The 14,937-nt window shown below is 40.9% G+C and overlaps 1 protein-coding gene across 2 annotated transcripts in view; it reads right to left on the reverse strand.

The window, feature by feature from the left end:
• The window catches only part of IGF2BP3 (insulin like growth factor 2 mRNA binding protein 3), a 109,560-nt gene that overhangs the window by 37,814 nt on the left and 56,809 nt on the right, over positions 1–14,937 (reverse strand). For both annotated transcript variants that reach the window (XM_035562452.2, XM_050708833.1), the window contains exons 5-6: positions 4,847–4,898; positions 4,691–4,754 (exon numbers count right to left, since the gene is read on the reverse strand). In XM_035562452.2, coding sequence (XP_035418345.1) covers positions 4,691–4,754; positions 4,847–4,898 — 116 coding nt within the window. The remainder of the gene's footprint in view (positions 1–4,690; positions 4,755–4,846; positions 4,899–14,937) is intronic.

Below are 14,937 nucleotides of genomic sequence, written 5' to 3' on the forward strand. Positions count from 1 at the left end.
ACCTCGGAGACTTAAGTCCAAGCCACAACAACACAGCCACTGCTTTTCAAAGACCTCTGCCTTCCCAAACAGAGTTGGGCATCTCCTCCACGACCACAGTTACAAAGGTCTCACAGGTTACCCGTGTCATTACTGGTACCCAGTCTTTTAAAAGGCCTAAAAGCCTTCGAGTGACTCCACGATGGCAGAGATGGAGAAGACTTCCTCATTAAGAGGTAACCCCTCCTATCACCCAATGTTTTTTTTAATTAATATTTAGAGGGAAATGGAAAATGTTTACATTTCATATGCCAGCAAGAGCTCGTAGACAGGAATCTCGGTGTAGTTCAGAAAATATTCTGTAAAACAAAACTTAAAGACTGCAGCAACCACTGCCTGTGCTCTGTTAAACTGTACAGGAGCCTGGCTTATGGTCAGGTAAGACCTATTCGGAGGAAGATCTCTGCAAGAACTAAACCTTTACATAAATATTTTGTAAATTAGTCAGCTGAGTTTTTTCCCGCATCAAAATTACATCTCACTGCTGTCCTCTTATGAGCTTCCTATGAGGAGATACTTGCTCAGCCTTCTTCTCCCTTCTGATGCTAGCAGAGGTTAAATATCTTAAATAAACGAACACAGTAAAAGCACCACGTCTTGTGCAGGAAATCATTCATCCATTGATAGCGTGATCACACTAAGCACTAGATGGAGAACATATTTCACTCCCACATGCAGCTTGTACATACACCATCTTTCATTTTTCCTCCCTAAACAGATACATTTGCATACCAAGAAGACAGATTTACATGGTAATTTTTCCTTGGCATAAAGATTTTTCCCACATTAAGTAAAAATATAGTTTTCATTAGTATTATTTGTGAAAATAAAAACAAAGCAAAAGACAAATCTAAGCTTATAATCACACACCACTCCAAATTTTCAGTCTTATCGTTCCTATGGCAACGTTAGTCCTGACCCATGATGGAATATAAAAGTATTAATTATGTGAACTCTCATTCATTTGTCAAGGATACGTGTGGTGTGCACACAGCTTTGTGCCTCATTGAAAGGGTAAAAAATTGTTTTTGCATATATTCTAATTAAAAGGCGATCACTAGCATCTTATAGCAATGTATCTACCTGTATCTGCAAAGACAGACCCCGAGCTCCTCACATTTTAGCTGCTGGCTGCAACACACCATCAGTTACAAAACGCAACCAACAGACATCTCATTCCTGAGCTAGAAAAAAGATTAAAAAATGGACATCCAGCCCCATCCTAAAACAATAGGCACCACCTCCACAGGCATGAAGCCAGCTTTGCACAAAAAACTTCCAAAACCCTGGGTAGAGCTGAATCCCATAGCATGCACTAGATGCCTACACACTACATTTTGGGGGAGGGAAAGAGGAGGCAGTGTGACTATGAAGCCAACAGCCACAAGGACATGGCCAGCCCGTCCTGGATCGACAACGGGAGAGGAGGGGGTCCCCTTTGGCGAGCAGGTCCCAAGCCACCTCAACACCTACGCAGCACTGGTTGTGTGTTCAGCCTCAACTGAACGCACTGGGCTCTGCCACTCACCCTCTCACCCAAATATTCCAAAATCCATTGCAATGGTCAGTAACTGCATGTGCAAGAGCAGCGTGCATGTGCTTTTTAAGATCCTCTAGTTTCTGGTAAAGACGGGGCTTCCTCCTTGCAGTCATTTGCAGAAGGGGAGGTTTGGGGTCTCAGAGCTGCCCGGGCAGTCCCAGTCTTCTCTCTACCCATGGAGCAGGGGTGGCTCTCCTAGGCCCATGCATGGCTTGGTGCTTGCCATACCTCCCTGGCAAACTTCCCGTGCTCCCTGCAAACCCCTGGTCTGCCCACTTAAAGATGAGGAGCGGCATCATGCCTGCTCAGCTAGGAAAGAGACACCACGGTAACAGGTCAAAGCCACAGACCTCTATTCCAACTAGAAATCAGCAGCTGTGCACATCTTAGATTTTGGGTGCTATGTGCTCTGTCCCAGGCTTGCTGCTTCTGCTTAAAAGGACTACAACATTCTCCACTAATTAATCTCAAAGTTGATTTTTAGTCTCAAAGTTGATTTTGGACGCGGTGCTATACAGTATATGCTGCAACCGCAGTACCAGCTTAGAAAAGGGGGGGGGGAAAAAAAGACCTCTGCCACAGCAATTAGGCTTGCAAGGCAGAGCAATGCTCAGCCCCATCTGGGTGGAACCAAGAGCTTTATACAGAAGTACCATCCTTCAAGCCACGCATACCACACTTGTTTAGAACTGCTTATCAGAAGGCTCTCCAGGCTGTTCCAGCACCATCACAGCGCCGCACGCACACAGCATGCACACACTCCGGCAGGCAGGGCTGTGCCGCACAGCCTGTCCAGAGGGGAAGGAGCCAGCTCTGCATCGTTTGTCAGCCAACACTTAGCTGTGAAGTTATGGCACGCGTTGCAAAAAGTTGGTGAGATGCTCAGTTACGCCTGGGAACCCCCTGCATGCAGCACCGTAGGGAATGTATGGTCTCAGTCTTCGCACCAAATGGCTAATGGCATTATTTGCCCTGAACAGTTAAGTCTCAAAATGCAGAGCTTGTTATCAGCTGCTGATTCCCAACCAGCCTAAAAACAGCTTTCACAAAGTCAGTTCTTGTTTCTCCCTGTACTGCACGGGCTGACCAACACTGACTTTTATCAGATGTCAGCACTCGTGTACTGCTCCCCTTCCAAAGCCATTGCTGCCCACCATAACCAGTTCCAAGAAGCAAAGCTAGGTCACATCCAGCAAAAACATCCAACTGAAACATCACCACAGCTACTACGGATCAGCCACACACGCACACGCCCTGTTGTGATTCTACATCGCAGTTCATTACTGTTTTTCCTTTAAAATACCCTACCCAGTCACTTCTTCTCTTCGGGGTTGCTAAACGGTTGCAGGCCTTCATCCTAAACCCAACCATCCTCATTTAACATTTTCTTTATGGAAAATGGGCTCGTGCCCTGAGGCAAACTTGAGTCCCTATCAAAGCATTCACCAAGCAAATCAAGGCTCCTCTGCTTGCTCTACCTGCTCAAGGCAACTGACACCGTGTCGTCATTCAGCCACTTCAGGTCCTCTACCAACACTCGCGCTCGATGCTAATTCACCTGCTTTGAACTCCAGATACCTTCAGTTATGTTCATGTGATTTCTCATGCAAAAACAAATTTATCTCAGTTGCTTCCTCACAGGCTTGGCTTATCTCAGCATTTTCTCAGTATTAACCTCAAAATTTAACAAGTACAGGCTGAGGGGGAAGAAATTGTACTTCGTTGTCTTCAGTTTCAGCATGGAATGCTCAAATCCAAGAACCCACACCACAGATGACAGATCAAAAATATGCATCATGCTTCTTTTCATGATATTTTAGGTACTTCCTTCTTACATTTTCAAAGAGGGAATTAACACATGTAGCATTTCTAACGTTGCACCATAGGCTTCTTCAGAACGAGAAATTCAGCATTTCTTAATTATTGTGCAACAGAATTCAAAAAAAAGAACCCGAAGAACACGTTGAATGATTCAGGTTTTGAAAAGGTAAGTTTAATAGTGAATTGAAGGAAAATACTGTTCGCTTCAGCTCCACTACACATATTAGGCACACTGTTGACACAAGTTTCCCATCACATTTATTCAGAGTACACTAACAAGTAACCTAACACTTGGAAAGATGAAACATGTGTTGCATTCAAGTTGCACAGAAGTCCTAATTACTTAATTATGTGTACAAATTTATTTCATTTGTAATTTTATATTAATGCAAACCATAAGCACAGCCTGCATCTTAACTGCTGGTTTTAGTTAGCCACAAGGTGGCAGAAATTTCAAAGTTAAAAAAAGAAATTCATTGCAGGCTATTCCCTAGGTTGGGTTTTGTTTAAACCTGCTATGGTTATAAAGGAGAAGGAAAATATGCTTATGTCCCCAGATTAAGAATTAAGAAAAAAAGACTTCGGTGTTTCTACCTGCAGTGGAAAAGCAAAATTAAGCCTATAGCATAACTCATAGTAACAACGTTGAAAGGGAAAGGATACACAACCGCTGATTAAGAAAATGAAACGTTATATTTTTAAGTTTTAATATCTAGATGAAAATTCCTCAGTTACTGAAGATATATAAGCAAGCAAAATTGGCCACCTAGAAGTTAAAAAGCCCAAACAAACTATTTCAGTTATTCTGATTATGACCTGTTTGGAAGAAGCATTAAATTTTCTAATTAAGAAATCATTTCTTGAGGGAAAACCTCAGCAGCACAGAAACCAACAGGAGAAGCCACCACTGTTATGCAGGAGACAAACATGAAATAACCAACACTGTAAAAGGACAAAGCTTTTTAAAAATAGATAAAATAATTAAGTGATATTTCTCATCCTCTGTCACTGGAAAAAACACTAATTTTCTGCCCTCCCCGGTCAAATAATTTTACCTAAATTTTCAATTTTCTCATACAATCGAAGCGTTGGAAAAGTTGGTGACAAAATAGCAATCTAAGCACACAAGACATGGCAGGGGCAAGGCAGAAAGGCTTTCTTAAAATATTATTGCTCACATTATCATTTTGCTGGTAGATTAATAGGAAGCAAAGATGCATATAAAATTTGAAACAATGTGAACTCCAACATGCAAGTTAACCTACAGTAACAAATAAACAAGACACTTACTGTCTAGCCTGGTCCTTATTGCCGTATGTTACATTTACGACTGCAGTCTCCGTGTCAGTGTTCACTGGAGAGAAAGAGGCAATGGAAAAGGGTAAATTCAGCATGCATTCACTTCCCACAACAAATTCAGAAGGAGTCTGAGATTGGAGAGCATACCTTGCTCACAGTTCTCCACCGTTCCATACTGAGCTAACAAACTGTCCAGCACCTATCATGAGGGGAAAAAAAAAGACATTTCAATTTTAAAATACATTTTAATAAGTCTGTAGTTACACCAAAAATTATAATCATTTTATCAGAACATTTAGTATTCAAGACAAATGCTGTGACGAGCTGTATTTTTTTATTTTTTAGTCATGGAACAAATAAGCATGCAGTGCTTGTATTCTTTCCCAAGTTAGAAAACCCAAGCTTGAAACTTCAAGAATGTGAAAATGTAGACCACATCTCTGAAAAGTCACACTGCACCATGAGTCCTAACCTTCGAAGGTAAGCCTCCAAAACATGTGTTCGCAGTGTGGAGTAAAACAGAGGCAAGAAGAATTTAAAAGGAGCAAATCTAGAATAAAAGCATCCTCACGATTATTCAACCTAGCATCCTCACGATTATTCAAAAAATCACAGTTCATTTGTCCATTGGTAAAAAGATAAGGAGGAACAGGTAAAAACATAAGAATGGACAAAAAGTCTGAATAAAGCAGTTTCATCTGGCATAGTTAACTTAGTTCCAGTCATATGGAAAATGAAGAAGCAAGAAGCACTTATGTCTTGAGGAAAATCAGGGTATCAGAATATTCCAATAAAAACATCAAAATACCAACTGTTGTAACACCTCTAAAATCCAGGTGGTATACGCTTTACTTTCTTCCCACTAAGAAATAACGTTGCAGAAAACAGTCGGCTACACCAGTAGCTAGCAGAGAACACAGGTATATCATTGTGCTCTGTTGCATCCTAATGTTTTGTGTCCATCATTAAAAGGTTGCTGAAAAAGTTTCCAATTTACATCAAGAAGTGAAAAAGTGAACTTGCAATCCATTCCGTGGTAGAAGTGCCATTGCTCATTTCAGTTCATCTCTTAAAACGAACTGTCATAGACAAAGGGAGAAACCCCTTTTGGGAAAAGAAGGAACGAAGGAAGCGCGGGCAGAAGTAAGAGGCATGCAACACATCTGCGCATCTTGCCCCTGCAGCCAGGTTCCACTTGCTGTAACCAGCACCTGAGCGTGCACAAAAGAACAGCCCCTAAAAACGTAAAGACTTGGAACCCACATCCCTGTGAAATTAACTATTCAAAATGATAGTTTATTAACCTACTGTATACTTTTACTACAATATAAAAGACGCTTTTAAAATAAAATGAATGTGTATGCCCAAACTTAATGACAGCTTACATCAGTATAATTTCAAATCTTAATCTTCACCTCCTATTAAACCTGAAATTGCATGCAGACATTTCAAAGGTAATATTACAAACTAGGTATTTAAAAGGCAGCGCGCTACTTGCCAAGTCTGAGCAACGCATTACTACCTCTAAGTGCAGAATTTCCCCATCCTTATTGCAAAGGGTTCAGCAAGTTTTCTTGGCAACAGGTTTCATAGACAAGTTGCTAATTGTCCTCTCCTCCTAAAGCCAGGCATTAGCCTAGTCTTTGCGATCCCCTAAAACAGTTTTTCTGCCACTCCTCAGATTCTACAATTGGAAGCTGCTTAAGAAAAAGTTTACTCTGAAATTCACTAAATATTAACAGAAACAGAGATGTTCCATGGGGATTAGAGTAAATCAAGAGTCTGGGGAAAACCCTTTCGAGACCATTTAAGCATTCACTGAGGCAGGCTGGAGAGGGGAGGTCTTGCAGCTCAGAGGTTGTGCACCGGCACAAGCCAGAAGAGTCACTGCAAGTGTGACCAGCAGAAAGCCTTCTACTGCAGATGGCCCAAAGGATACCCAAATGATAATTTTGCCTCAGCTGAAGTCAGCAGATGAGCAGGACCTCAGGTGGTTTGAGTGTTTTAAAACCAGGAAAAGCAAAGCAAGTCCCTGGCTTGAAGACCCAGTTTGAGATGTTTATTCCAAACAGGATACTGAAGAGCCCATTAGTTGCAAAAAGCAAATTTTTGTCCCTACAGCATGTCAACACCAGTGCTGCGTTACACAGCAGACTGTACTACAAGTATGAGCTAACGTCTTTAGTTATTTATGACAAATTTTAATTACATTTGAACTCTACAGCCCACCCTGGCCCAAAGCTGCATCACTTCAAAAATCACGTCATTTTCAACAATAGAGAAGACAATAGTGGAATAAAAATTAAACAGCATTTTATAAGCTATTTCCATATTAAATTTATGTTCTGAGCTAAGAATAAAATGTGATTTTTTCATTAAAAGGTAAAGCCACCTGCTTCACCAAGAAAGGGAACACTTTTAAAGCTGAAACTAAGTAACCTTCCCAAGATATTATGCTCTCTCAGAACTACTGCTTCCAACATGTCTACTATCAGCTATCATAAATTTCTCAGCAAGCTAGACTTGCATCTACTCCAAGAAGCCTATGAACCAAAAGGCTCTTTTGCTGCTAATACTGAGGAATAGCCCAGGACCGTGCATTCAACATCCCACTCCTCTTCATCACAAGCTTTCCGCTTACACTACTCCTTAAGCCTCCCCTCTGAGCTGCCTCAGACTGTGTCCATTCAGGTTTTAATCCAAGTGATTTTGAGTTCTCATTTTCTTAAAGGAGTTCAATCAAACCAAACCGATTTGTGAGAAGCTTCCTCAAAAGACTGGAACTTTAACAAAAACAGGACACAATCCCTGTTGGGTCAAGGAAACTTGCTCTTTGCAGCACGGTACTCTTTATACGCTTACCTTTTCATCACCTTGCTCATGCAGCAAGGTTATAAGTGTGAGCAACACCACAGGGGCAGCCATTTAACCAGACTGTATTTAAAATGTATTATTAAATATATATGTATATATACATCACATAAATTTTTATTTATATATATTAAATATATATATTTATATATTTATATAAATATATAAATTTATATAATATATATAATATAAATTTATATAATATAAATTTATATATTTTTTATATATTTATAATATATATTTATATATATATAATTTTTTTATTTATATATATAAAAAATATATATATATTTATATATATATAAAAGCAGTGGTTGGGGCAGATGCATGTGTGCATCTATTTTCCAGTGAGCAGCGAGCTTTGTAGGGAGATGGATACTTTTAATAGAACCAGCTGATCCAGTTGGGAAAAGTTGTGTGTACTCAAAACCAGATCCTCTATTGTAACTCACTGTCAAAACACTGAACTCCACTCTTCCATGTGTTTCTTGCCTCACATGTATTTACTGCAACAGCCAGTTTCTATTCATATCCTTCCATTTTTTCATATTTCTCTTCATACTGTCTTTTTCTCTCCCCAAATTTTTCTCTCTAGCCCAAAGCCTCTAATTCTGCTGCAAAACAAACATGTTTTGTTTAAGCTGCTCTTCCGTAACACTCTTCGTGTACAGCCTTGTTGGGCAATCAGAACAAAATTCAAAGCCAAGTTGGTGGTGCAGCAGCAATTCTGATGAGCAGCTGAAAAGTTTATTTGTATAAACTTTTCATCTAAGCTAAAAAAAAGTCTTTCCTTTTCTTGAGCTCTTGTTCTAGCAGTTGTCTAAATTGGGTCTCCTGCTCTTGTTATAGCACAGATGTCTCTCTCACAAAAAGCCGCAGTCTTATGCTGTGGACTTTCATTCATCAGGCTCTAAAAGCCAGTTCTGACTTCATTATAAACAGCGTTACCCTACACCAAGCCCCACAAATCGCAACTGCTCTACAAGGGCTGCCTCGCAAGCAAACATTACCCTTCAGCAGTGCTGAGAGCTCGAAGCCCATGTTGAAATATTCCAGTTTTCATGCAGATTTCACGAGTTTAGAAGTGGAGCCTTTGAAAAAGTCAGAACAGTTATTTTCTGCACTTTTAGAGAACACTATTTTGTACATCTCTTCCTACTGGGACTGTATGATTCCTGCCCTACACCATAAAAAGTTAGCCTCAAGGCATCATGTCCATAAGAACAGTTTCCCTCATTGTTTCTCACACAAAATGCAGGAACTTGGGTGTTACTGTGCAACCTAAAATTGTTTTCTCCACTCAGAGTAAATGCTTTAGACCACTACCCTCACTTCCACAACTCCTAAAACGTCGTTGGCTAATTTTAACTCCCGATCACAACTGAAATCACAAGCAGCAGAGGCAGAAACAGAGACAGGAGGATTAGGGTCATTCAGTAAAAGGCCACGTGGAAGCTTTTGGCTGCAAACACTTCGTGAGTGTTCCAGGTGATTTAACAAAAGAGGGGGGAGGGATTGGTAACAACATGAGGAAAGAAGTTGCTGGCACAAGTGGCTTCTCTTTTTAGAAAGGAGAGGCAAGGTGAAAGAAAAGGAAAGAGCCAGGTGAGGAAGGGGGAGGCAATGCTGGTAGCACTCCAGATATCAAGCCTGTTTGAACCACTGATGCCATCTGTACACCTTACGTGCTCTGTTGGCATATTTAAGCCCACAAAAAAAAAAAAGGAATTTTAAATTCCATGAATGCAACACAACAGCCTGACGTAATCCCCACCAGGCCCTCATGCACTTGAGGCACGACACCGGTGCGTGAAGCAAGACCTCATTTCAGGAGAAGAACCAGCGCTCGCCCAGCCCCACAACTTACAGCAACAAAAGGTCTTCAGAGCGGCTTCCTTTCAGCTTAAATAATCTTTTCAGTGGTAAAACTTGTATCCCCACTAGGGGGCCCGGCCAGCATAGCTTACAAGGAAAATTAAACATGAAGAAGCACGTAATGAATCCCTGAGGAAGCAGTCATTTCTGCGAGGTGCAACCAAACAAGGTGGCGCCACCTGTGTGGAAGCCATCACAGGCCCCAGACCTAGTGCTAGGCCGGCCTGGGCACTGCCACAAGTCAGAGCACTAGCACAGCAGCTTTGCCTGTTTTTACCAAAAAGGTGAGACCAGAGCAGCGTGGACATGGAGTATCCAATCCAACATGCGGTCTGCCGGGATAGGGATAAAGTTGCTTCAAAATATCATGAAGGCATTTGAATACGCAAAGCCAGTTTGCTATGGCTCAGCACGTTGCAACATGTGGTGATGGTGTTTTTCATCTCGTAGGCCCTCCAATACCCAGTTTACTGTCTCATGAAACCATGACCATAATCTGGAAGAATCAGAAAAATAAGTCTGGAAGCTGCTGAAGTCATTGTTTGCACACACCAGAAAGGCAGCGCCTGAAAACAATAACTCTGGCTTATTTACCACATCCCATACAAACCCTGGAGTGAATTCTTCTCCTGGGAACTTACAGTTGTATCCAAATGTTCAAAACTATTAATAAGTTTACCCTATAATACAACTGTGTTTAGGTGGCATTACCAGGGTTTTAAGAACGTAAAACTGAACCACAGAGAACAAAACCAAAATTGTCAGAAGGAACTACTAATTGAGTGACCAATTTGGACACCGAGGGCTTGATTTTCCACAGTGCTCAGCACTTCTGGGCATCCAAAGTGCAGCTTCAAAGCCACTTCAGCAGCAAGGAGAACACTGCACTTCTGCACGAGAGGCCAGAAGCTCTTCACATGAGACAAACCAAACACAGGCCCCACCACAAGCAACTCACCACAACTCCTGCTCCTGTCTGCCCAGCACCAGGTAGCCAAACCTAGGTGTGGAATTCAGTTTTCTGTGGCAGCATTCAACTCCCTTAATCAAAGGGGTTTGTCTTCCTGAAAATCCTCAAGTTACCACACACTTTATTGTAATTGCATGACAGAAGAGCCACCCTCCTACCCCAAGCCAACATCCCTCCCTACAGCACTAAGAACAAGCGCTAGGTCCCTATTTATCTCACTCATTACTGAACATCTGAAATGTTTCGTCTAAAACATGAAAAATGGTTAAGAGGTGATGTGGGCTATTTCAACTTCAGTGTTTCAAATTAAACTATATATATACATACACACACAACTCAAAATAGATCTCAGGTAGAGCATCACAGGCAATCATGCCTGCAATGATTGTAACCAACTCCACGCACCACATGTGTTTATAACTAATTCCAGATAATACTGTTTAATCATTTAAATTTATACACATGCATACATAAAAATCAAAAGATCAGAGAACAATGCTTTAAAAAAGCTAGTATTCAGGAACAACATTTAAAGGACCTGCCTTAAATCTGCTAAGTCAAAAATTGCATAAAATATGGTTAACATAATTTACAGATGGAAGAAGGTTAGCTTCCAAAGAAAAATTTACAAGGAATCCAACAAATGTAAGCAACAGGGTAAAACCATTACAGATGAATATCAGCACCAGAAACGCCTTCCCCTTTATTTTTAGTATACAAATTCACATAATTGAATACTGTCAGTGAATTTTTCTAAGGAAGCTCTGAAAACAGGAGAAATAGTGAAAGACATTTTAGGGACACAACACTGAAGATGGAAATTAGGCCAGGTACTGAATTTGGCAGGCTAAGGGTTCTGTGTGCTTTTGTGTTCCCACATTACACCCTGAGCTGGAAAGGGTTTCTAGTACGTGCGATAGGGAGGGAAGATTAGTGTGCATTACAGTAAGGAGGTATGAGATGCCAAAAAATAAAAATAAAGAGAGGATCACAGTATCGATGCTGACGAATGGTATTAAATGGTCTCCAAGGTTAAAAAAAGTGCATGAGAAATGTTTAGAGAAAGGCAAAAAGCTTATTAGATGCATGGGTGGCCTCCTTCATAAAGAGATTAAAGAGAGCAGGATAATTCAGTTTGGAAAGGAACGAGAGGGAATATGATACAGGTATTATGAAATAACGAATCATGTAGAGATGGCCAAATTGGCAGCTTCTATTCACCCTTCATCTAAATTAAATGAAAACAAGTTTGAAAACAGAAATAACCATTTAAGCAATATTATCTGAATGCAATTAAGCGCTGCACAATATCTGCCACAATATTAATCTCCCCTCGCCTTAAAACTGCGGGAGCAGCTGCAGATAACATCAGAGTTTATAAACCGGGTAAGCACTACCATGGACACCCGGTGTTCCCCACCCATCCCGACCGCTCAAGGAGCCAGGACACAGGCAGAGAGCTCCTTGGGGCACAGAGATCCCAACTCCCTGCAGAGAGCGTCCCTGGGCAGCAGCAGCACCAGCTCAGGCCCATCCTCCTCCTCCTCTTGCTTGAGGCAGATGGTTTCAGTGGCAATGCTCAGCACTGCTTCTACAGGCTCATTGGTAGCTTGACAAAGAAGAAGGGGGTGGGGAAAAAAATTAGAACCCACTATGAAAGCATTACTAGCCAGTGAATATCTGTTGCCCAACTGTGATTAAATGATAGACTGCACAAAAGCATGGGAGCCAGCAAATTTTAAAAGCGTGTTTCGAAAACAGACTGGAATAAAGTATGAGTTTTCTGCTTTATTCACAGCACTTTGTTTAATACAGCCAATGCTTCCCTGACAGGTTCAACACCTTGCCCCGGAGGCACCCAGCAGGGCTGTCAGAGCACCTGCTACAGCAGGGCAGGTTTCCATGTCCCGCTCTGTGCATGAAGGAAGTGGGGGCATTTTCCCTTTCCCCCCTTCAACCTTTCATTCTTCCCAATTTTGTTGGCTCCGTATTATAATGGAAAGCGTGGTCTTTTTAACGGGAAGATGCATCAGGGAGAACTACATCTCCTATACACTTTACTCTTTTCTTGTGTGCACACGTGAAAAAGGCACTTTTGAAAGCTATTTTCCTGGTGCTATTAAAAAGTCTTGATGCCATTTCATTATCACTCTACAGGGCTGGTGCTAGTCTGATATTTTTAGTTTCAACATAATAGTTGATTCATTTAAAAAGAATTGCCTTCTGTAAAGTTAGAAACCTGCAACTATAACAGAAAGCTGTCAAAAAAAGTAAAAATCAATTTTTGAATCATCTTTTGAAACCAATCAACAATTACAAGTTCCAAGAAGTCTCCCAACAACACAGGGAGAATTTCACAGAGAGGTCACACCTGTGAAAAACATTTCTCCTGGTACAGCTGTGCTGGTGCTCTGCAGTAACAGAGCCAGGTCAGCATTCGATACTAGGGAAGACTTCCCTGGGAAGTTTGTCCCATATTCTAACAGTAAGCATTTCCTCTAGAATCTGCTTATAGCTATCTAAAAAATGATAGAGGGAATCAGAGAAAAATCCTGTAAAATGGATTTAGTTCTCAGATTGGTGCAGATAAAAATAAAGTACGTTAGAACTCAGATGGAGATCACATCCAAGACATTCCCTCTATTGTACGCAAGACTCAGGGTGACAAGTTTTCAGAAAAAAAAGATAAGCCCTTAACAGCCACTTTATAAATACCTTAGCTCCCTTTATAACTTGGGAAAAAAACTATAAAAGACTGAAGCATTTTACATGAGTTATATTTACAAGATCCACCCCCCACTTTTTTTCCAGTAGTCATCCATAAGATGCATACCATGCCTCTGGCTTACCAGCAGTCCAAGTGAGAGCACCGCTGTGGTCCAGACAAATGTTTCAGAGGAGGTTTGGCCTCTGAACAACTAGTCTCCAAAACATAAGGGACCACTGAAGGGAAGGACTGGTTATCTGCATTTTACAGGCACGGATTGCTGGATATTTTCACATAAAACTTTCCCATCAAGATGTCAGTGCGTGAAAGGTACTATAACCTACCTCACCTACATCATTATTTTGCTGGCATGGAAAACATCTATATCTTAGTGCAGGAGGGGGAACAGCCTGTAGTCTTGCCCCTGTTGTGGGTCTGGGCACTGAAAAAGGCACAGGAGGTCAGGTAGGTCTCAAACTGAAGCCCAGGGTCAGACAAAAATATAAGCTATATCCACATTTCAGCAAGAAGAACAAGACCACCACCTTTAAGTATTGGATTTACTTTGAGCCGCAGAATCAGGTCAAAATAAAACTTATAGTAAACCTCTCTACAGTACTAAAGAGATGAGAGCTTTGCAAACCACCAATAAGTATTGTCAAAGCCTTCCAGCTGGGGAAACATGAACCTCAGAGCAAATGGGAATCACAGGATTTTTGAGTGTATAAAGTTCCTATGGTAAAAAAAAAAAAAACAAACCACGGTCTAGCAGATAAATTCAGGTAGTCATAGATATAACTTTGTTTTTAAGATTATCTGAATGCATCTAAAATACTAAGAAGTCAATTACTTTTTTTTTTTTTTTTTAAAGTTATTCAGAAGACCACCAAGAGTTAAAAGGAAATTATTGGTAAATGTGTGTTTAACACAATTTCACAAGATCCACAAAATTTCAAAGTCTACCTTAAAGTAGCCCTGCATTATGGTCAACTCATGCATTAATTTGAAAGGTTTGAGTCAAAAAAACACCAACTTTTGAATGCAATTAACTAACCTAGAGATTAAGACTGCAAGACATGCTCTACACTAATACCATCTGACCTATATATCTCCAAACAAAACAATCCAGTTTGAATACTGAGTGCTAGCTAACAGCTTACAGACTATAAATTACTTTTAGGTGTCAATTGTGAATTAGCAATCGAGTGACAAGCAAGAAGACTGGGACAACTCAAGGAGAACAGCCACAGCTAAACGAGTTGCCCATGGCTTGCATTAGCCGTGCTTCAGAAGCAATCTCTGCACCCATCTTGAATTCATAGCCTCCTACGAAGAGCTATTTCCATTCACGGCCTCACAGGGTGTATTCAGTCATCAAAAAGCTCTCTAAATTTATTGCACAGCTTTGTTATTAGTATAATTAGGATGTTTTCTAGAAAACAAGACCATAGAAAACGTGAAGGAGGCAAGCTTACACCGCTCTGCATTAATTAATACTCGATGGTCACACAGACTGGAAAACTGAAATCCCTCACAGAGGCTGGAAATCATAGAGGAAAGAGGGACTACAAACCAACAAGGGTGCAAGATGGTTCTGTTTTTTTACTGTTTTCTAATTTAAAGGGAATTGATTGCTTGCCTGAAAGATAATTAAATCGCTACACCTACTCAGGTCTACATAGGAAGAGCCAAAGGAATCAAGCACAAGGTCTTCTCTGTTCCTGTTGGCTCCGTTGGCCCCAGGGGAAAAGTTTAGACATAAGCCTCAGCCTTACATTTTGTAGCCAAGTATTCAATGGAACTAAATCAGCTCTG

This window comes from Cygnus atratus, chromosome 2 (genome assembly GCF_013377495.2).
Source record: "Cygnus atratus isolate AKBS03 ecotype Queensland, Australia chromosome 2, CAtr_DNAZoo_HiC_assembly, whole genome shotgun sequence".
Classification (NCBI taxonomy): domain Eukaryota; kingdom Metazoa; phylum Chordata; class Aves; order Anseriformes; family Anatidae; genus Cygnus; species Cygnus atratus.